Source organism: Ammospiza caudacuta, chromosome 5 (assembly GCF_027887145.1).
Source record: "Ammospiza caudacuta isolate bAmmCau1 chromosome 5, bAmmCau1.pri, whole genome shotgun sequence".
In the NCBI taxonomy this organism is placed as follows: domain Eukaryota; kingdom Metazoa; phylum Chordata; class Aves; order Passeriformes; family Passerellidae; genus Ammospiza; species Ammospiza caudacuta.
The window spans coordinates 78,226,385-78,243,872 of NC_080597.1; the positions used below are offsets into that span (position 1 = coordinate 78,226,385).

General features: G+C 65.1%; 2 protein-coding genes across 3 annotated transcripts in view; both read left to right on the forward strand.

Annotated features, from left to right (window-relative positions):
- FLNC (filamin C) overlaps nucleotides 1–14,573 on the forward strand; it is a 29,169-nt gene extending 14,596 nt beyond the window's left edge. The window contains exons 23-47 of one of the 2 annotated variants that reach the window (XM_058805802.1): nucleotides 352–514; nucleotides 1,191–1,351; nucleotides 1,787–1,954; nucleotides 2,419–2,542; nucleotides 2,634–2,790; nucleotides 3,150–3,339; nucleotides 3,887–3,910; nucleotides 4,007–4,254; nucleotides 4,963–5,050; nucleotides 5,135–5,275; nucleotides 5,469–5,597; nucleotides 5,725–5,898; nucleotides 6,488–6,649; nucleotides 6,978–7,181; nucleotides 7,859–8,011; nucleotides 8,103–8,225; nucleotides 9,010–9,270; nucleotides 10,601–10,870; nucleotides 11,259–11,396; nucleotides 11,690–11,805; nucleotides 12,234–12,363; nucleotides 12,787–12,963; nucleotides 13,160–13,378; nucleotides 13,849–14,058; nucleotides 14,339–14,573. In XM_058805802.1, the coding sequence (XP_058661785.1) occupies nucleotides 352–514; nucleotides 1,191–1,351; nucleotides 1,787–1,954; nucleotides 2,419–2,542; nucleotides 2,634–2,790; nucleotides 3,150–3,339; nucleotides 3,887–3,910; nucleotides 4,007–4,254; nucleotides 4,963–5,050; nucleotides 5,135–5,275; nucleotides 5,469–5,597; nucleotides 5,725–5,898; nucleotides 6,488–6,649; nucleotides 6,978–7,181; nucleotides 7,859–8,011; nucleotides 8,103–8,225; nucleotides 9,010–9,270; nucleotides 10,601–10,870; nucleotides 11,259–11,396; nucleotides 11,690–11,805; nucleotides 12,234–12,363; nucleotides 12,787–12,963; nucleotides 13,160–13,378; nucleotides 13,849–14,058; nucleotides 14,339–14,526 (4,118 nt within the window). In that variant the 3' untranslated portion in view covers nucleotides 14,527–14,573. The remainder of the gene's footprint in view (nucleotides 1–351; nucleotides 515–1,190; nucleotides 1,352–1,786; nucleotides 1,955–2,418; nucleotides 2,543–2,633; nucleotides 2,791–3,149; nucleotides 3,340–3,886; nucleotides 3,911–4,006; nucleotides 4,255–4,962; nucleotides 5,051–5,134; nucleotides 5,276–5,468; nucleotides 5,598–5,724; nucleotides 5,899–6,487; nucleotides 6,650–6,977; nucleotides 7,182–7,858; nucleotides 8,012–8,102; nucleotides 8,226–9,009; nucleotides 9,271–10,600; nucleotides 10,871–11,258; nucleotides 11,397–11,689; nucleotides 11,806–12,233; nucleotides 12,364–12,786; nucleotides 12,964–13,159; nucleotides 13,379–13,848; nucleotides 14,059–14,338) is intronic. The other variant, XM_058805803.1, reaches the window with a different exon arrangement.
- A 939-nt stretch (nucleotides 14,574–15,512) lies between these two features.
- ATP6V1F (ATPase H+ transporting V1 subunit F) lies at nucleotides 15,513–17,276 on the forward strand. Its single transcript, XM_058805436.1, has 2 exons — nucleotides 15,513–15,839; nucleotides 16,267–17,276. The coding sequence occupies exons 1-2, from the start codon at nucleotides 15,682–15,684 to the stop codon at nucleotides 16,466–16,468; spliced, it is 360 nt and encodes a 119-aa protein (XP_058661419.1). The 5' UTR covers nucleotides 15,513–15,681; the 3' UTR covers nucleotides 16,469–17,276.
- The last annotated feature ends 212 nt before the right edge of the window (nucleotides 17,277–17,488 follow it).

The window sequence follows — 17,488 nt, forward strand, 5'->3', positions numbered from 1 at the left end:
CACCCGACTCCAGCTTCCCCCCAGGACCCCAAGTCCTGGCCAGGCATCCTCCATTCCTCATGAGGCACCTTCAGAGAGGGAGGGACCTTCCCATACCATGTCCAAGTGGGGACCCCCTTCCATTCCCGCTGGATCCCCACAACCAGGAACCCCCAAGACCCCTGAGACACCGCCAAATCCCAACCGGGGACTCCCAGCCTCCCCAGAAAACCTCATCCAGGGATCCCCAAAACCCCCAAGGCCTTTCAAACCCCACTGAGGGACCCCCGCAGCTCCTGACCCCCTGAGAATCCCCACTGCAGAGGCCCCTCGTGCCCCTCCATGGCAGTGTGTGATGTGTCCCTGTCGCAGGGCTGCACCTGGTGGAGGTGACATACGACGACGTGGCGGTCCCCAAGAGCCCGTTCCGTGTGGGGGTGGCCGAGGGCTGCGACCCCACCCGCGTTCGGGCACACGGCCCCGGCCTGGAGGGCGGCGTGGTGGGCACGGCCAACCACTTCACCGTGGAGACCAGGTGGGCACCGACCCCAGCCTCAACCCAGCCCTGCTCCCAAAGGCCCAACCCCTGCCCTACAAATGCCCTGCCCGAGCCATGTTCCACCCCATGGACCCCTCATGCTGTCCCTCTTGGGGGGTTTGGGGTGGGCAGGGCTCCCTGCTTCACTGTGGAGACCAGGTGGGCACCAGCCCTGAGTCCCTCGGTTCCCACACCCATGGACTCCTCCCCCAGAGATGTCACGTCCATGCCAGGCCACCATCTCCATTGCCTGTCATGGAAGTGCCACCACTATCCTCTTGCACCTGTGCCCTTTATGTGCATGTCCCACCTCTATCCCACACCCCCAGCCTGCCACCTCCATCCCATGCCACCACTCTGGCATCTTCATGTTCTGCCACGGAGGTCTCACACCACCTCTTGCATCCTCTACCACCTGTGTCCTTTTCCATGGATGTGCCACCTCCATCCCATGTCACCAAACAGGCATCTCCCCCCCTGCTATGAAAGTGCCACCTCCATCCCATGTCACCAGGATATCATCTCTGTCCCCTTGCCATGGAGGTGCCACCTCTGCCAGGGAGGTGGCACGTCCCTCCCCCTGCCATGGAGGTCGCACCTCCATCTCCCCACCATGGCAGTTGCTCCCCCTGGCGTGCCCGTGTCACCTCTCTGAGCGGTGGCATGTCCCCAGGGGCGCGGGCACCGGGGGGCTGGGCCTGGCCATCGAGGGTCCCTCAGAGGCGAAGATGTCCTGCAAGGACAACAAGGACGGGAGCTGCGCCGTGGAGTACATCCCCTTCACGCCTGGTGACTACGACGTCAACATCACCTTCGGCGGCCACCCCATCCCAGGTGGGCACACGCGGGGACGGGGCTGCGGGACACGTCCTCACTGTCATCTCTCAGGCACAGGGCTTCACCGTGGTCACCCACCCACGGTGGCCCCGCAGCCAAGCTGTCCCCTGCCTGTGCTGTCCCCACGGCTTTGGTACCCCCGAGGCCACACTGACCGATGGCCGTGTTGTCCTCATGGCTCCCATTGACCCCATGGCCACACTGACCTTATGACACACTGACCCCTCAAAGTGTCCATGACATGATGGACGCGCCAACTGTACGGCCACGCTGTCCCTGTGCCCCTGTTGAGCTCGTGGCCATGTTGACCTTGTCCCCACACTGACCCCATCCCCACACTGACCCCACACTCCCATTGGCATTGCCACTCTGCCCCCATCCCCAGCTGCCCCATGGCGCCTCCCTCATGGCCTGACCCCTCTCTGCACACAGGGAGCCCGTTCCGGGTGCGAGTGCGGGATGCTGTGGACGCCTCCAAGGTGACGTGCTCGGGGCCGGGGCTGGGCCCCAGTGTCCGTGCCCGGCTGCCCCAGAGCTTCACCGTGGACGTCAGTGCCGCGGGACGTGCCGCCCTCGAGGTGACGCTGCTGGGGCCCACTGGTACGTGGGGACATGGGGGGCAGGGGGCCTGTGTCTCGTGGGGTGTCCTGGCCTTGGGGGTGTCCTGACCTTGGGGGTGTTCTGCGTCTTGTCCTGCTCCATAGGATGTCCTGGCCCTTGGATCCCATGGTCTATGGAGAGTCCTGCCCCTGGGGTGCCCTGACTCCTGGGTTGTCTGGCACCATGGATGCCCTGTTCCAAAGGGTGCCCAGCCTCACGGTGTCCCCTGTTATATAGGGTGTCCTACCTGTGGACGTCCTGCTCCATAGAGTGTCCTACCCCATAGGACATCTAGCCCCATGGATGTCCTTCTTCATAGGGCATCCAACTCCATGGGGTGTCCTCCTCATGGATGCTCAGATCCACCCAGGGAGGTTGTGCCCTACATGCTGCTCTATGTCCTCCTGTCCCACACGTCTCCCTGCCTCACGTGTCCCCACCCCACACGTCCCACTGTCCCACAGGGCTGCCGGAGCCAGTGGAGATCCGAGACAACGGCGATGGCACCCACAAGGTCACCTACACGCCGGCCACCGATGGGCCCTACACCGTGTCCATCAAGTACGGGGGGCAGGAGGTGCCGCGCAGGTGAGAGACCCTGCCTCGGGTGGGCACAAGGGACAGGATCCCCACACAGCCTGGAGATCCCGGCGCCCCCCTGACTCCCTGCCTCCCCCAGCCCCTTCAAGGTGACGGCGCTGCCCACCCACGATGCCAGCAAGGTGCGGGCGAGCGGCCCCGGGCTGAGCGCGGGGGGCATCCCTGCCAGCCTGCCCGTGGAATTCACCATTGACGCCCGCGACGCTGGCGAGGGGCTGCTCACCGTCCAGATCCTGGTCAGTGTGTGAGGGGGAGATGTGGGGGACTGTGAGGGTTGTGGGGGGCATGCTGGGGATGGGCTGCTCACCGTGCAGATACTGGTCAGTGCAGGGGGGTCATGGGTGCTGAGCACCCCATGGTGCCCTTTCCCCACACCCCGGGGTGCTGAGCCCCACAGGGTGCCCTTTCCCCACACCCCAGGGTGCTGAGCCCCACAGGGTGCCCTTTCCCCACACCCCGGGGTGCTGAGCCCCACAGGGTGCCCTTTCCCCACACCCCGGGGTGCTAAGCCCCACAGGGTGCCCTTTCCCCACACCCCGGGGTGCTGAGCCCCACAGGGTGCCCCCAGCACGGGCACTGATGGGGCTGCCTGCAGGACCCCGAGGGACAGCCCAAGAAGGCCTCAATCCGGGACAACGGGGACGGCACCTACACGGTGTCCTACGTGCCCGACGTGCCGGGGCGCTACACCAGCACTGTCAAGTACGGGGGCGACGAGATCCCCGCATCGCCCTTCCGCGTCCTGGCCGTGCCCTCTGGCGATGCCAGCAAGTGCCTCGTCACAGGTGGGGCTGCCCCCCAGTGTCCCTATGCTGACCTGTGTCATCCCCTTGCTGGCCTCTGGCATCCCCTTGCTGACGCACAGCATCCCCTCACTGCCCCACGATGTCCCCTCGCTGCCCCAGCGCACCCCTCCCTGCCCCACAGCGTCCCTCTTGCCCCACAGCATCCCCTCCTGCCCCACAACATCCGTATGCTGACCCACAGTGTCCCCCTGCTGTCCCACAACACCCATATACTGACCCACAGTGCCCCCCTGCTGCCCCACAGCACCCAGCCCAGACACCCCTGCCTTACCCCCACCACCCCGTGGCTGCCCCCCAGCACACGCCCTGCCCCACTGCTGCCCCCCAGCACACCCCTTGCCCCACTCCTGCCCCCCAGCACCCCTGCCACCGCCCCAGACCTGCCCCGCGGCACAGTGGGGATGAATGGGTGCCCCCAGGACAGGATGTGCCAGCCCCCCCGGAGCTCCCCGGCCCCCTCGGCCCCCCTGGCCCCCCAACCAGCCCCCCAACCCCTTCTCACCGCTCTCCCTGGTCTTTCTTGCAGTATCCATTGGGGGCCATGGACTGGGTAAGTGGTGCCAGGGGGCAGTTGGGGGGCTGGGAGGAGGCAGTTGGGGAATAGGTTTGGAGCCCCCCCGTGGCCCTGACCCCACCCTCCCTGCAGGTGCCTGCCTGGGCCCCACGATCCAGATCGGGGAGGAGACGGTGATCACGGTGGACGCAAAGGCGGCGGGGCAGGGCAAGGTCACCTGCAAGGTGTCAACGCCTGACGGTGCCGAGCTGGATGTGGATGTGGTGGAAAACCACGACGGCACTTTTGACATCTTCTACACCGCTCCTGAGCCCGGCAAATACGTCATCACCATCCGCTTTGGCGGGGAGCACGTCCCTAACAGCCCCTTCCATGTCATGGTGAGTGGGGCACGTCCCCAACAGCCCCTTCCATGTCGTGGTGAGTGGGGCATGTCCTCAACAGCCCCTTCCATGTCGTGGTGAGTGGGGCACGTCCCCAACAGCCCCTTCCATGTCGTGGTGAGTGGGGCACGTCCTCAACAGCCCCTTCCATGTCATGGTGAGTGGGGCACTGCATTTTGAACACCAGGGTGAAATCTTGGTGGGGTTGGGAAATGGTGGATCCAAGGGGCAAAGAGTTGAGGGCACAACGGACAGCAAGGGACAGATTTTGAACACCAGAGTAACACCATGGTGGGGTTGGAACCTCGTGGTAGGCATCAAAAGACAGAGGACTGGGGCCATGGTCAACACCAAGGGACAGAGAGTTGAGTCAGTCAGCGTGGAGCTGCAAGAGCACAATGGGCACTGTAGGGTTGGGTGACCATGATGGGAGTTATGGAACTGGGGGACCATAGAGGGGCAGTGCTGGGACAGTGGTGACCATCATGGAGATGAGAGTTGGGAGACCATGGTGGGCACTGTGGGGCCAGGGCTGTGGTGTTGGGCGTTGTTAGGATCATGGTGGACACCATGGGGTTTGGAGGTCATGAGGGTCATCACAGGGCTGGGAGCCCACCTTGGGCATTATCATGTCCCCTCTATGGCCACCCTGGGGCTGGGAGCCCACCATGAGGTTCTCACCTTCCCTCTCTGCCCCATGATCAGGCCACGGAGGAGCCCCCGGCCACCACCGAGAACCTCCGGCCCTTCAACCTCGTCATCCCCTTCACGGTGCAGAAGGGTGAGATCACAGGTACAGCGCTGGGCTGTGGGGATGGGGAGCACTCCTTCAGGCACCAGCCCCCTCTTGGTGCCCCTACTGATGGAATACCCCCAGGTGAGGTGCGGATGCCCTCGGGGAAGACAGCGCGGCCCAGCATCACTGACAACAAGGACGGGACGGTGACAGTGCACTATGCCCCCTCTGAGAAGGGGCTGCACGAGATGGACATTCGCTACGATGGCAACCACATCCCTGGTGAGCTGCTGGGGGGCACTGGGGGGCACTGGGAGGTGTCTGAGGAAACTGGATGCAACTATGCCCTGGCTGGGCTCCTGTGGGGCAGGCACGCACCACGGTGTGGAATGTCCCTGTGGAATGTCTCTGTGGGGTCCATGGTTGGTCACCCTTGTGTTGGGGTGTCCCTGACCATTGTCCCTTGTGTCCCCAGGGAGTCCCCTCCAGTTCTACGTGGATGCCATCAACCCACGCCACGTCAGTGCCTATGGGCCTGGGCTGAGCCATGGGATGGTCAACAAGCCGTGCACATTCACCATTGTCACCAAGGATGCTGGCGAGGGTGAGTGATGGCCAAGGGGGGCTGGGAGGTCATGGGGACCCCCCAGTGCCATCAGGAGGGACTGGAGAGCCCTGCTGCCTCCTGACACCCCTTGTCCAGTGCCTTCTGACAACACCTGTGCCTCCAGGTGGGCTGTCGCTCGCGGTGGAAGGTCCCTCCAAGGCGGAGATCACCTGCCAGGACAACAAGGACGGGACATGCACCGTGTCCTACCTGCCCACAGCCCCTGGCGACTACAGCATCATTGTGCGCTTTGATGACAAACACATCCCGGGCAGCCCCTTCACTGCCAAGATCACTGGTGAGACAGGCTGGGGGCACCGTGCACACTGCGGGCTGGGGCAGTTGTGGGGGCTCTTGGCAGCTCCATATGGCCATGGGGGCACCTGGTTGGCCATGGAGACATCTATGGAGTAATGGCCATGAGGGCACCTGCGAGGCTGTGGGGGCACTTGTATGGCCATGGGGGCACCTGTGGGTCACAAAGACCATGACATGGTCATGGGGACACCTGTGGGGTAATGGGCACACTTGCCCCATGGCCATTGGGACAGCTGCGGTATCTCTTGTCCATCCCTGGCCACCAGGATCCCCCCTCCCATGGCCTTGGGAACACTGTGAAACCTTGGAGTCCCCAAACCATGGCCATGGGGGTGTCACAGAGCTTTGAGGACCCCATCACAAGGCCATGTAGACCTTGTGGGGACTCTATCCATGGCCTTGAGGATGCTATTCACACGGCTTTGGGCGACCCCTGACTCTGAGGACCCTCTCCATATGTCCACTGGGACCTTGTGGGGGCTTTGGGAACATCATCCCACTACCCCTGGGATCATATTCATCTTGTCGTCCACCTTGGGCTGATGTCCCTGCTGATGGCGTCTCTGCAGGGGATGACTCCATGCGCACGTCCCAGCTCAATGTGGGCACCTCAACGGATGTGTCCCTGAAGATCGCAGAGACAGACCTGAGCCTGCTGGCGGCCACCATCCGCGCACCCTCGGGCAACGAGGAGCCATGCCTGCTCAAGAGGCTGCCCAACCGCCACATCGGTGTGCAGGGACACGGGGATACCACGGGGACACCACGGGGACACAGGGACATGCAGATGTGGCACAGGAGAACTGGCACATGGGCACATGAGAGGAGGATGTGGGACCTGGGGACTTGTCGGGACAGGGACCAGTGGGGCTAGGGGGTCACAGGGATGGGTGGCCTTGTGGCATTGGGTCAGCAGGGAGTTGGTGGCCATAGTCAGGGGACTTGGATGGTGGCCCGGGGCTGGTGGAGGTGGCCAGGGGCTAGTGGCAGTGGCTTGGGGATGGTACATGTGTAGTGGCCATGTCTGGTGGTGGTGTGTGACTGCTGTGTCCTCCCCAGGCATCTCATTCACGCCCAAGGAGGTGGGCGAGCATGTGGTGAGCGTGCGGAAGAGCGGGCAGCACGTCACCAACAGCCCCTTCAAGATCCTGGTGGGACAGTCAGAGATTGGTGATGCTGGACGGGTCAAGGTGTGGGGCCAGGGCCTTCTGGAGGGCCACACCTTTGAGGTGGCTGAGTTCATCGTGGACACACGCAGCGCTGGTGAGGACATGTGGGGCATGGCCATGGGGCAGGGGTAGCCATGGCCAAGGGCAGGATGGGGTGATGGCCATGACCATGGGTAGGCTGTGGCCATCCAAGGATGAGGTGGTGGCCATGGTTATTGCTGTGGTGTACTAAGGCCACATGTGATGGTGGCCAAAGCTATATGTGGCCAGGAAGGGATGGTGGCGATGGTCATGGCCGAGGCCGGATGGTCCCTGTGGCTGGGGCTGGATGGTGGCTGTGGTGGCCATGTGGCCATAGCCAGGATGATTTGAGGACCATGGCCATGCTACAGCTGTGGCCAGCACAGGATCAGGTGGTGGCTATACTGTGACCTTCATCTAAATGGGACGGTGACCATGGTGGTGGCATGGCCAATGCCCAGGTGAAATGTGGCTAAGGCCATGCCATGGCTGTGGACAACAGGATGGGCTGGTGGCCATGATTATGGGCATGGTTTGACCGTGGCCAGGATGGAGTGGTGGCCATGTCCATGGTGCAGCCAAGAGGGTGATGCTGTGGTGACCATGGCATGGCTGTGGCCAGGACAGGGGTGATGACTGGGATTGGGTGGTGACCATGGACAATTTGGGTTTGTGGCTGTGGTGTGACCATGACCAGGACAAGGACAGCCTCCATGGGACACTGCTGATCACGTCCCCATATCCACCCAGGTTACGGCGGGCTGGGCCTGTCCATTGAAGGCCCCAGCAAGGTGGACATTAACTGCGAGGACATGGAGGATGGCACCTGCAAAGTCACCTACTGCCCCACCGAGCCCGGCAACTACATCATCAACATCAAGTTTGCTGACAAACATGTCCCAGGTGGGGCTGGGAGACACATGGGGGACAGAGGGTGGTGGTGGGGAGGGGTGCTAGGAGCCCGGGGGGTGACGGAGGTAACTGTGTCCCACAGGGAGCCCCTTCACGGTGAAGGTGACGGGTGAGGGGCGCATGAAGGAGAGCATCACGCGCCGGCGGCAGGCGCCCTCCATCGCCACTGTTGGCAGCACCTGCGACCTCAACCTCAAGATCCCAGGTATGGTTGGCCTTCCTCCTTCTTCTCCTCCTTCTTCTCCTCCTTCTTCTCCTCCTCCTACCCCCTCCTCCTCCCACCCTCCCTCCTTCTCCTCCTCCTTCTTCTCCTCTTGTCCTCCTCTTCCTCTTCCTTCTCCTCTTCTCATCTTCCATCCCCCATTATCCTCCTCTTCATGTTCCATCATCCTCCTCTCTTCCTCCTCTTCTTCTCCCTTCTCCATCCTAATCTTCTTCCTCCTCCTGCTCTGTGGGCCATGGGGATGGAGACACATCTCAGCCACTCCAGCTCTGATTTCTCCTTGCTTCCTCTTTCTCTCCCCTCCGTGCGTCTGTGTCCATGTCTGTGTCCCTCTGTGTGCCTGTGCCTGCGTCCTTGCATCCCACTGTGCGTGCCACCCCGCACTGATACCTCTGCCCACATGTCTGTGTGTCCATTCACACCTATCCACGTGTCCATCTCTGCCTTCATCCACCCTTGGCTCCACCTGTCCCCGCACCATTCTCTACTTCCAACCCTGTGACCACCCATGTCTCCACCCATCATGATTCCATCCTCCCTGTGTCCATCCTTGTCTCCATCCCCCCGTGTCTCCACTCATCCACGTCTCCTCCCACCACTACATCCATCCCTCTGTCCATTCATCCCCATGTCTGTCCATATCCTCCTGTGTCCCCGTCACTGCTCTGTGCACCCTTCCGTTCCCCGTCTGTGCTCACACCCTGTGGTCCCCACGTGTCCCCACGTGTCCGCACTGTCCCTGTGTGTCCCGCGGGGCGTCCCCCAGGGAACTGGTTCCAGATGGTGTCGGCGCAGGAGCGGCTGACGCGCACGTTCACGCGCAGCAGCCACACGTACACACGCACGGAGCGCACCGAGATCAGCAAGACGCGCGGCGGCGAGACCACGCGCGAGGTGCACGTGGAGGAATCAACCCGCGTGGGCGGCGCCTTCCCCCGCGCACCCCCGGAGCCCTTCGGGGCCTTCGGGGCCTTCGGGACCCGCGAGGGCATCGGCGCCTTCGCAGCCCCCGCGCGCGCACACGAGGGTGCGTCCTGCCCCGGGGTGCTCGGGGTGCAGCAAAGTGGGAGTGCACAGGGGCCGCGTGGGCACGAGGGGCACGGGCACACCTGGGCTGGGCGTGCAGGGCACTGTGCTGTGCTTGCACAAGGGGTGGGTGGGCATGAGGGGAGTGTGAGTGCAGGGAAGTGTGTTTGCACAAGGGCTGGGTGCATTGGAGCATCAGTGTGTGTTTGCACAGAGCTGTGCTTGCACAAGCTGCTTGCATGTGAGGCCCGAGGTGTGTGCCTGCACAAGGGCTGGGTGTGCAGGGAACGGGGCTTGCGTGAGCGCTGGGCACACTTGCCACAGGAGTGCCCTTGCACAAGGGCTGTGTGCTCACACAAGGGTCCACCTGTGTGTGCCCGGGACACACCTGGGACAGAGTCCCTGGCACACGCGTGGGGGCTGCTGTGCTGATGGGGGGTGCCCTTCACATGGGATGTGCGCAGAGGTGTGGGCAGCTCTGGCTCTTTGCACACGCAGGTGCACACCTGGTTACAGGGTGTGTGTGCTCAGCCCAGAGGGCTGTGGGTCCCCTCGGCACGGGTGTGCAGTCCCTCAAGGGCGTGTGCATGTGTGTGCACACGTGTGTGTGACTGTGTGTGTGTGCACGCTGGCAAGTGCACGTGTCCTGTGCATGAGGGGGTGCACTTGCAGGGTGGGGTGCACCCACTGGTCGTGTACATGGGCTCTGGTGGGTGTTGTGATGTCAGGGCACACTGGTGGCAGGGTGGTGGGATGGCAGTGACAAGGTGCCCTGGTGGTGGGGTAGCAGGGCGTGAGTGTGCCAGGGAGCCCTTGGGATGATGGTGAGAAGGTGATGGGGCAATGGGGTGCCCCAGTGCCCTGATAGCAGAGTGACAGGATGTTGGGGTGACAGGATGACACAGTGCCCTAGTGACAGGGTGCAGGGGTGCTGTGGTGCCAGGGTGATGGCTTGATGGGTGACAGGGTGCCATGGTGAGAGGTGCTGGAATGCCATAGTGACATGGTGATATGGAAATGGGGTGCAGAGGGGCTGGGGTGCAGGGGTACCTGGCTTACAGGATGATGGAGTGATGTGGTGACGAGGTGCTCTGATGGCAGGATGAGTGTGCCATGTAGTGATGGGGTGCTGGGGTGCCAAAGTGGCACAGTGGTGGTGTGACAACAATGGGGTGATGTTGGGGTGCCCAGGTGCCCGCGGGGTGACATGGTGTGTGACTGCAGGCGAGGCATCGGCGCAGGAGCTGGGGTGCCATAGTGGTGGGGTGCTGGTGTGGCCCTGGGGTGCTGCTGTTTTGGGGTGCCCACGGTCATGCGGCGCGTGCCCGCAGGCGAGGCGTCGGCGCAGGAGCTGTCGGCGCAGGTGCTGAGCCCGTCGGGGCAGCGGCGCGAGGCCGAGGTGGTGCCGGGGGCCGCGGGGGTGTACAGCGTGCGCTTCGTGCCCCAGGAGACGGGCGCCCACACTGTCAGCGTCAAGTTCCGCGGGCAGCACGTGCCTGGGAGCCCCTTCCAGTTCACCGTGGGGCCGCTGGGCGAGGGCGGCGCCCACAAGGTGCGCGCGGGGGGCACCGGGCTGCAGCGCGCCGTGGCCGGCACGCCAGGTACGGGGACGATGGGGGCCGGGGGGCTCTGGGGGCAATGGGTGTGTGGGTGTGGTGGGGATGTGCGGGCAATGGGACCGGTGCTCTTGGGGGATGTGTGTGGGGCCTGGGTGCTGCTGGGGATGTGGGTGGCTGGGGGGGGGGTAGGTGCTATGGGTGCTGTGTGTGTGTGGGGTGCTGGTGAAATCTGGGGGCTCTGGGTGCTGTGATGGGGGATTTGGGTACAGCTGGGTGTGGGGGCAATGGGGGGGCGTCATAGGTGCTCTGTGTTCCATGGGTCGGCTGTGGGTTCTTTGGGGGGGCATGGGGAGGTGGGTGCAGGTCTGTGCTGGGTGTCACCATCCTGGGGTGCCATCGAGGGCCAGGGTGACCCCGGTGGCCCCCCCAGCTGAGTTCAGCATCTGGACGCGTGAGGCGGGCGCGGGGGGCCTCTCCATCGCTGTCGAGGGGCCCAGCAAGGCCGAGATCTCCTTTGAGGACCGCAAGGACGGCTCCTGTGGCGTCTCCTACCTGGTGCAGGAGCCAGGTGAGGGGGGGCTGTACCCCAACACCCCCAACCATCCTAACCACCCCTAACATCCCCCAGGGTGCTCAGCCTGGGGCTGGGGCCACAGGACCCTCATATGAGGAGGAACCCACATGCAAATGTATCCCCAATTAAGGGTATCCCCCCAGGAGGATGTCCCTAAATAAAGGTGTCTCTGCTCAGGTGTCCCCATGGGAGGGTGTCTCTGTGCATGGGTGTCCCCACATAACAGTGTTCCCAAGGGAAGGTGTCCCTGTGTGGGGGCTCCTGCCTGACTGTCCCCTGTCCCCCAGGTGACTACGAGGTGTCCATCAAGTTCAATGAGGAGCACATCCCTGACAGCCCCTTCATTGTCCCCGTCGCCTCCCACTCTGATGATGCCCGACGCCTCACTGTCACCAGCCTGCAGGTACAGCAGGGGACAGCCCCTGTGGAACCCTGGGGCACCCCTGGGCTCACGTGCCACAGGATGCCCGCTGGGTCCCCAGGTCACCCTTGGGCTGCTCTGAGCCCCTATTGCACTCTTGGGATGCCCACTGTGTGCCACCACTGGGTCTCCTGTGGCACCTTGGGCCCTCTGGAGCCACCTCTCCCTCCCTCATGTCACCCCTAGACCACCTTTATGTCCCCCTGTGCCAGCCTTGGGACCCTCTCTGGTGCCAGTCTCGCGTCCCTTGTGTCACACTGCACCCCTGTGTCACCCGTGGGCCCCATGGTGTTCCCCCTGCCCCACTGCCCCCCCGCCTTGTCCCCTCATTCCCGGGGGTGACCCAGCTGGCACCATTCACGATGTTCCCCTGTCCCCCCGTCCCTGATGCCACTGTGGTGTCCCCACAGGAGACAGTGGCAGTGAACCAGCCAGCGTCCTTCGCCGTGCAGCTGAACGGGGCGCGCGGCGTCATCGACGCCAAGGTGCACACGCCTGCAGGGGTGGTGGAGGAGTGCTACGTGTCCGAGCTGGACAGCGGTGAGGGGACACCCTGGGGACACTGTGGGGACACCGGGTCTGCAGATGTGGGGTTGTGGGCACAGGGTGCAAGACACGGGGACATCATGTGATGTGGGGACATGGGGCTTGAGAGCATGGGAACATGGGATATGGGGACAGAGTGACACAGGGACACAAGGACACAGGATGTGGTGACATGATGGCATCCCCCAGACTAGTACACACTGGGGTTCTTGCGTGGGGTGTGGAGATACAGGGATGTGGGGACACGGGCCACAGGGGTGTGGGGATGTGTCAGTGTCCCCTGATATGCACTGGGGTTCCTGCTGTGCGAGAACAGGGGTGTAGGGACATGGGGACACAGGGACACGGGGGTGTGGGGACACGGGGACATGGAGGTGTGGGGACACAGGGACACGGTGACATGTCTGTGTCCCCCAGACCGGTACGCGCTGGGGTTCCTGCCGCGGGAGAACGGAGTGCACTCCATCGACCTGCGCTTCAATGGGCGCCACGTGCCCGGGAGCCCCTTCAACATCCGTGTGGGCGAGCAGAGCCAGGCCGGGGACCCTGGGCTCGTCACTGCCTTCGGGCCCGGCCTCGAGGGCGGCCGCACAGGTGACAGTGCTGTGGAGACAGGGATGGGGCTGTGCGAGGGGGCGGGCACAGACACGGCCGTGAAACGGTGATGGGGACGGAGCCACGATGGAGATGTGGCCATGGCGCTGCCATGGTGGGAACGTGGCCGTGGGTGGTGACCACAACGGTGTCCTGGTGTCCCCCCCATGATGCCATCCCCACGTCCATCTCTCAGGGGTGCCCTCAGAGTTCCTGGTGCAGACAGCCAACGCAGGGGCAGGAGCACTGGCTGTCACCATTGATGGCCCCTCCAAAGTGGAGCTGGACTGTACCGAGGTTCCCGAGGGCCACCGCGTCACCTACACCCCGATGGCCCCTGGCAACTACCTCATCTCCATCAAGTATGGAGGCCCCCACCACATCGTAGGGAGCCCTTTCAAGGCCAAGGTCACTGGTATGAACAGGGGGACATGGGGCTGGGAGGAGACATGGGTACATGGGTATTGGGAGGGACATGGGGACAGAGAGGAACACAGAACTAGTGGGGACACGGGAACTGAGGGGGACATGGGGACACTGGGGCCCCTTCAAGGCCAAGGTCAGTGGTGCAGATGGGCTGGGGGCAGACACGGGGATGGGGGGCATGGAAAAGGGAGACTGGGGGAGGAGAACACGGGAGTCCCCCGTGCGGGGTGGCAAGGGTCAGTGATGGCCATGATGGAGAGTTGCAGGAGGGCCACCCTGCAGGACCCCAGGGTGACAGCGGTGGGGGGGGTGCGGGGGGTGACGTGGTGTAGGAGCCCCAGGATGACACAGTGGGGATCCCAGGGGGTGGGGGGTTGTCCCTGAAAGATGTCCCCCCAGCTCGGTGTGATGGGGGTGTCCCACGGTGGGGGCTGACCGTGTCCCCCTGGTGCTCCGCAGGCCCACGGCTGTCGGGCGGGCACAGTCTGCACGAGACCTCGACAGTGTTGGTGGAGCCGGTGGTGAGGGCGGGCTCGCGGGGCCCCCCCGCCTTTGGGGGGGTCACCAAGGCCCCGTCAGACGCTGGGCAGGTGGTGGCCCGGGGGCCAGGGCTGGCAGCCGCCCGCCTCGGCCACAAGAACCACTTCACCGTGGACTGCAGCAAGGCCGGTGAGGGCACTGGGGGGCTGGGAGGGCAGATGGGGCTCAGCAGGCGCTCCTAGGGAGCCCTGTGAGGGCTTGGAGGAGAGGTGGGGGGGTCTGTGGGGTGTTGAGGGAATTCTGGGGAGTCTGCAGAAAGGATGGGGGGGTTAAAGGCGGGCCTGGGGGCCCTGGGAGGGCATGGGGTGGGTGAGTGGGGGAGTCTGGTGGAGGGTCTGGGAGGCAGGGGGGAAGCTCGGGGCCACCCTGGGGTCTCGAGCTCAGGGTTCACCCTGCCTGTGTCCCCCAGGCACAAACATGCTGCTGGTGGGGGTGCACGGCCCCAAGGCGCCGTGCGAGGAGGTGCATGTGAAGCACGAGGGGAACCGCGTGTACACGGTGACCTACAGCGTGCGGGAGCGCGGCGAGTACGTGCTGCTGCTGCGCTGGGGCGACCGCGACGTGCCGGGGAGCCCCTTCCGCGTCACGGCGGCCTGAGCGCCCCGTGCAGGGGGCACGGGCTGGCAATAAAGCACTGGGAGAGGAACGGGGTCCGCGTGGTGACGGGGGACACAGCATGGGTGGGGCTGGGGTGGGACTGGGGACACGGCCTGCGTGGGGCTGGGGACACGGCACTCATGGGGATGGGGACATGGCACGCATGGGGATGGGGACACGGCACGTGTGGAGACTGGGGACACGGCACACGTGGGGCTGGGGTGAGACTGGGGACACGGCACATGTGGGGCTGAGGACACGGCACACATGGGGCTGGGGACATGGCACGCATGGGGCTGGGAGCGGGCCTGGCCGGGGCCACACTGCAGAAGGACGCCGGGTCTAGGGGTGTCCTGAGCAAGACACCACAACTGTGGGGTGTGCAGAACAGCACAGCAGGGTTTAGGGGTGGCCCTGGGGGTCCGGGGCAGGATGGTGGGGCCCGGGGGGTTCGGGGCTCCAAGGGGATTTCATGGAGGAACAGCGGCACCGTGGGAGGCCCGAGGGTTTCGGGGCTCCAAGGGGATTCCATGGCAGAACAGCGGCGGCCTGGGGGGCCCGGAGGGTTCGGGGCTCCAAGGGGATTCCATGGCAGAACAGCGGCAGCCTGGGGGGCCCGGGGGGTTCGGGGCTCCAAGGGAATTCCATGGAAGAACAGCGGCAGCCTGGGGGGCCAGGGGGGTTCGGGGGTCCAAGGGGATTTCATGGAGGAACAGCGGCAGCCTGGGGGGCCCGGGGGGTTCGGGGGTCCCGGCCAGCGCGGTGCGAGGTGCCCGCGGGGCCCGTGCCGCCCGGTAGGGGGCGCTGTGCAGGGGAGCGCCCCGCGTCCCCTCAAGGACACGGCGCTCTGCGCATGCGCGCGATGAGGGGCGGGGCTGGCGATAGGGGTGGGGCGATGACATGGAGGGGCGTGGCCAGCAGGGGCGCGGGTCCTCCCCGGCGGTAGGCGGGGCCGGGCCGCGTTGCCGGGCAGCGGTGGGCGGGGCGCTCCGGGAGCGGCGGCGGAACCCGGAAGCGGCGGCGGGTTCCGGTCGGTCGCGGCCGGTCCCGATCACCACAGCCGCTCCCGGCGGCGCATCCCCACCCGCCGGCTCCCGGCAGCCGCTGTCCCACGGTCCGTGTCCCGACGGATTCCGTTCCCAGTGGGCCCCGGGCATGGCGGGCCGCGGGAAGCTGATCGCGGTGATGGGCGACGAGGACACGGTGACCGGGTTTCTGCTGGGCGGCATCGGGGAACTGGACAAGCACCGGCGGCCCAACTTCCTGGTGGTGGAGAAGGAAACAAGTCTGGCGGAGATCGAGGAGACGTTCCGGTGTGTGTGGGGGGAAGGCGGCCTGGGCGGGCTCGGGCGGCCTGAGGGGGGCCGGGGGCATCAGTAAGGTTCTGGGTGCTGAGGGCTCCCTGAGGTGCCCGTGTGAGCGCACAGCGGGCACTCTGAGGGGGATCCAGCCAGGCTCTGGGCTCCGGGGTGTCGGTAAGGTTCGGGGGGCCGGGGGTGTCGGTAATGTTCGGGGTGCTGAGGGCTCCGTGCGGTGCCCGTGTGAGCGCACAGCGGGGGCTCTGAGGGGACCCAGCCCGGCTCTGGGCTCCGGGGCTCGCAGAGTTGCGGCGGGGGAGGGAGAGGGCCGGCAGAATCTGGGCTCAGGCTGCCCGGAGCGCTCAGGGGATCGGGGCCCAGCAGCGCGTCCCGCCCGCACGGGCTCTCCGTGCCCCTCACTCTCCCTTTCTCCCCTCGGCAGGGGTTTCCTGGCGCGGGAGGACGTGGGCATGATCCTGATCTCGCAGGCGCTGGCGGAGCAGATCCGGCCGGCGGTCGCCGCCCACGCCCGGGCGCTGCCCGCGGTGCTCGAGATCCCCTCCAAGGACCACCCCTACGACCCGGCCCGGGACTCGGTGCTGCGCCGCGCCCGGGGGCTCTTCGCGCCCGATGAGCTGCGATAGAGCCCCCCAGGACCCCCGGCCCCTCCCCACACCCCCCAAATCCCCCTCTAAGCTCCCCCCAGTACCCCCGTGTGTGCCAGCCCCTGCAGCTCGCCCAGTCTGTCCCCTGCGCCCGTGGCCTCTTTGCACCCAGTCACGGGTGACTGACACCCCCAGACAGTCCCTGGTACCTTCCCAGCAGCCCCAAAAGGTCCTCCACCACTCCCCCAGCTTCTTACACTCAACAACCTCTGGCACCCCAAAACAGCCCCTGGCGCCCTATGGGGTCACAAGCCAGGCCTGGGGGTCTCCATCCCAGGGAAGCCCACCCAGGGGCCCCCAGCCCATCTGAGGCAGTTGTGCCTCATGCCTGGGGGGTTCCCAGCCCATCCCAGGGTTATTCTGGGGGATCTCTGGGGTTCCCAGGGTGCCCTTTGGATGCTGGGGGCTGTGGTTACCCCGTGGGTCTGAGGGTGACACGGGGAGCCTGGCGTGTCCCTGAGGGCGCCTGGGGCTGCCACAGGGGCCCTGAGGGTGACCCGTGACTGTGTCTCAGCCATGTCCCGTGATGGGGAAGTGCCACCAGCATATCCTGCTGAATCCTGCCAGGTCCTGCCTGCAGGCAGGGAGGGACGCCGTGGGGGAGGAGAGGAACACCCCAAGGACACTGGGAGTTGTCACTGTGACCTTGTCACTGTTCCCCCAGCTCCTCCTCAGCCTCCTCAGCCTCAGCAGAACCTGGGGGGAATGTTATTTATTGTCCTCCCCCGTGCCCAAATGTCATTTGTGTCCCCCGTGTGTCTCCCTGACAGTGTCCCCAACATGTGCTGACACCACTCACTGTCTGCTCTGCTCTGTGGGGTGCTGTGAGGGGTGGGGACGGGGGGACCTGGGGGCATGGCACAGGGACATGCAGGGGGGCACGGGGACAGAGCCGTGGAGGGCTCAGGAGCACCCTGAGACCCCCCATGACCCCCACCCTCGGGGGGACGGCAGGGGTGAGCCCCCCACGCCCCACAGGGCCTGAGGGCATTGGTGTGA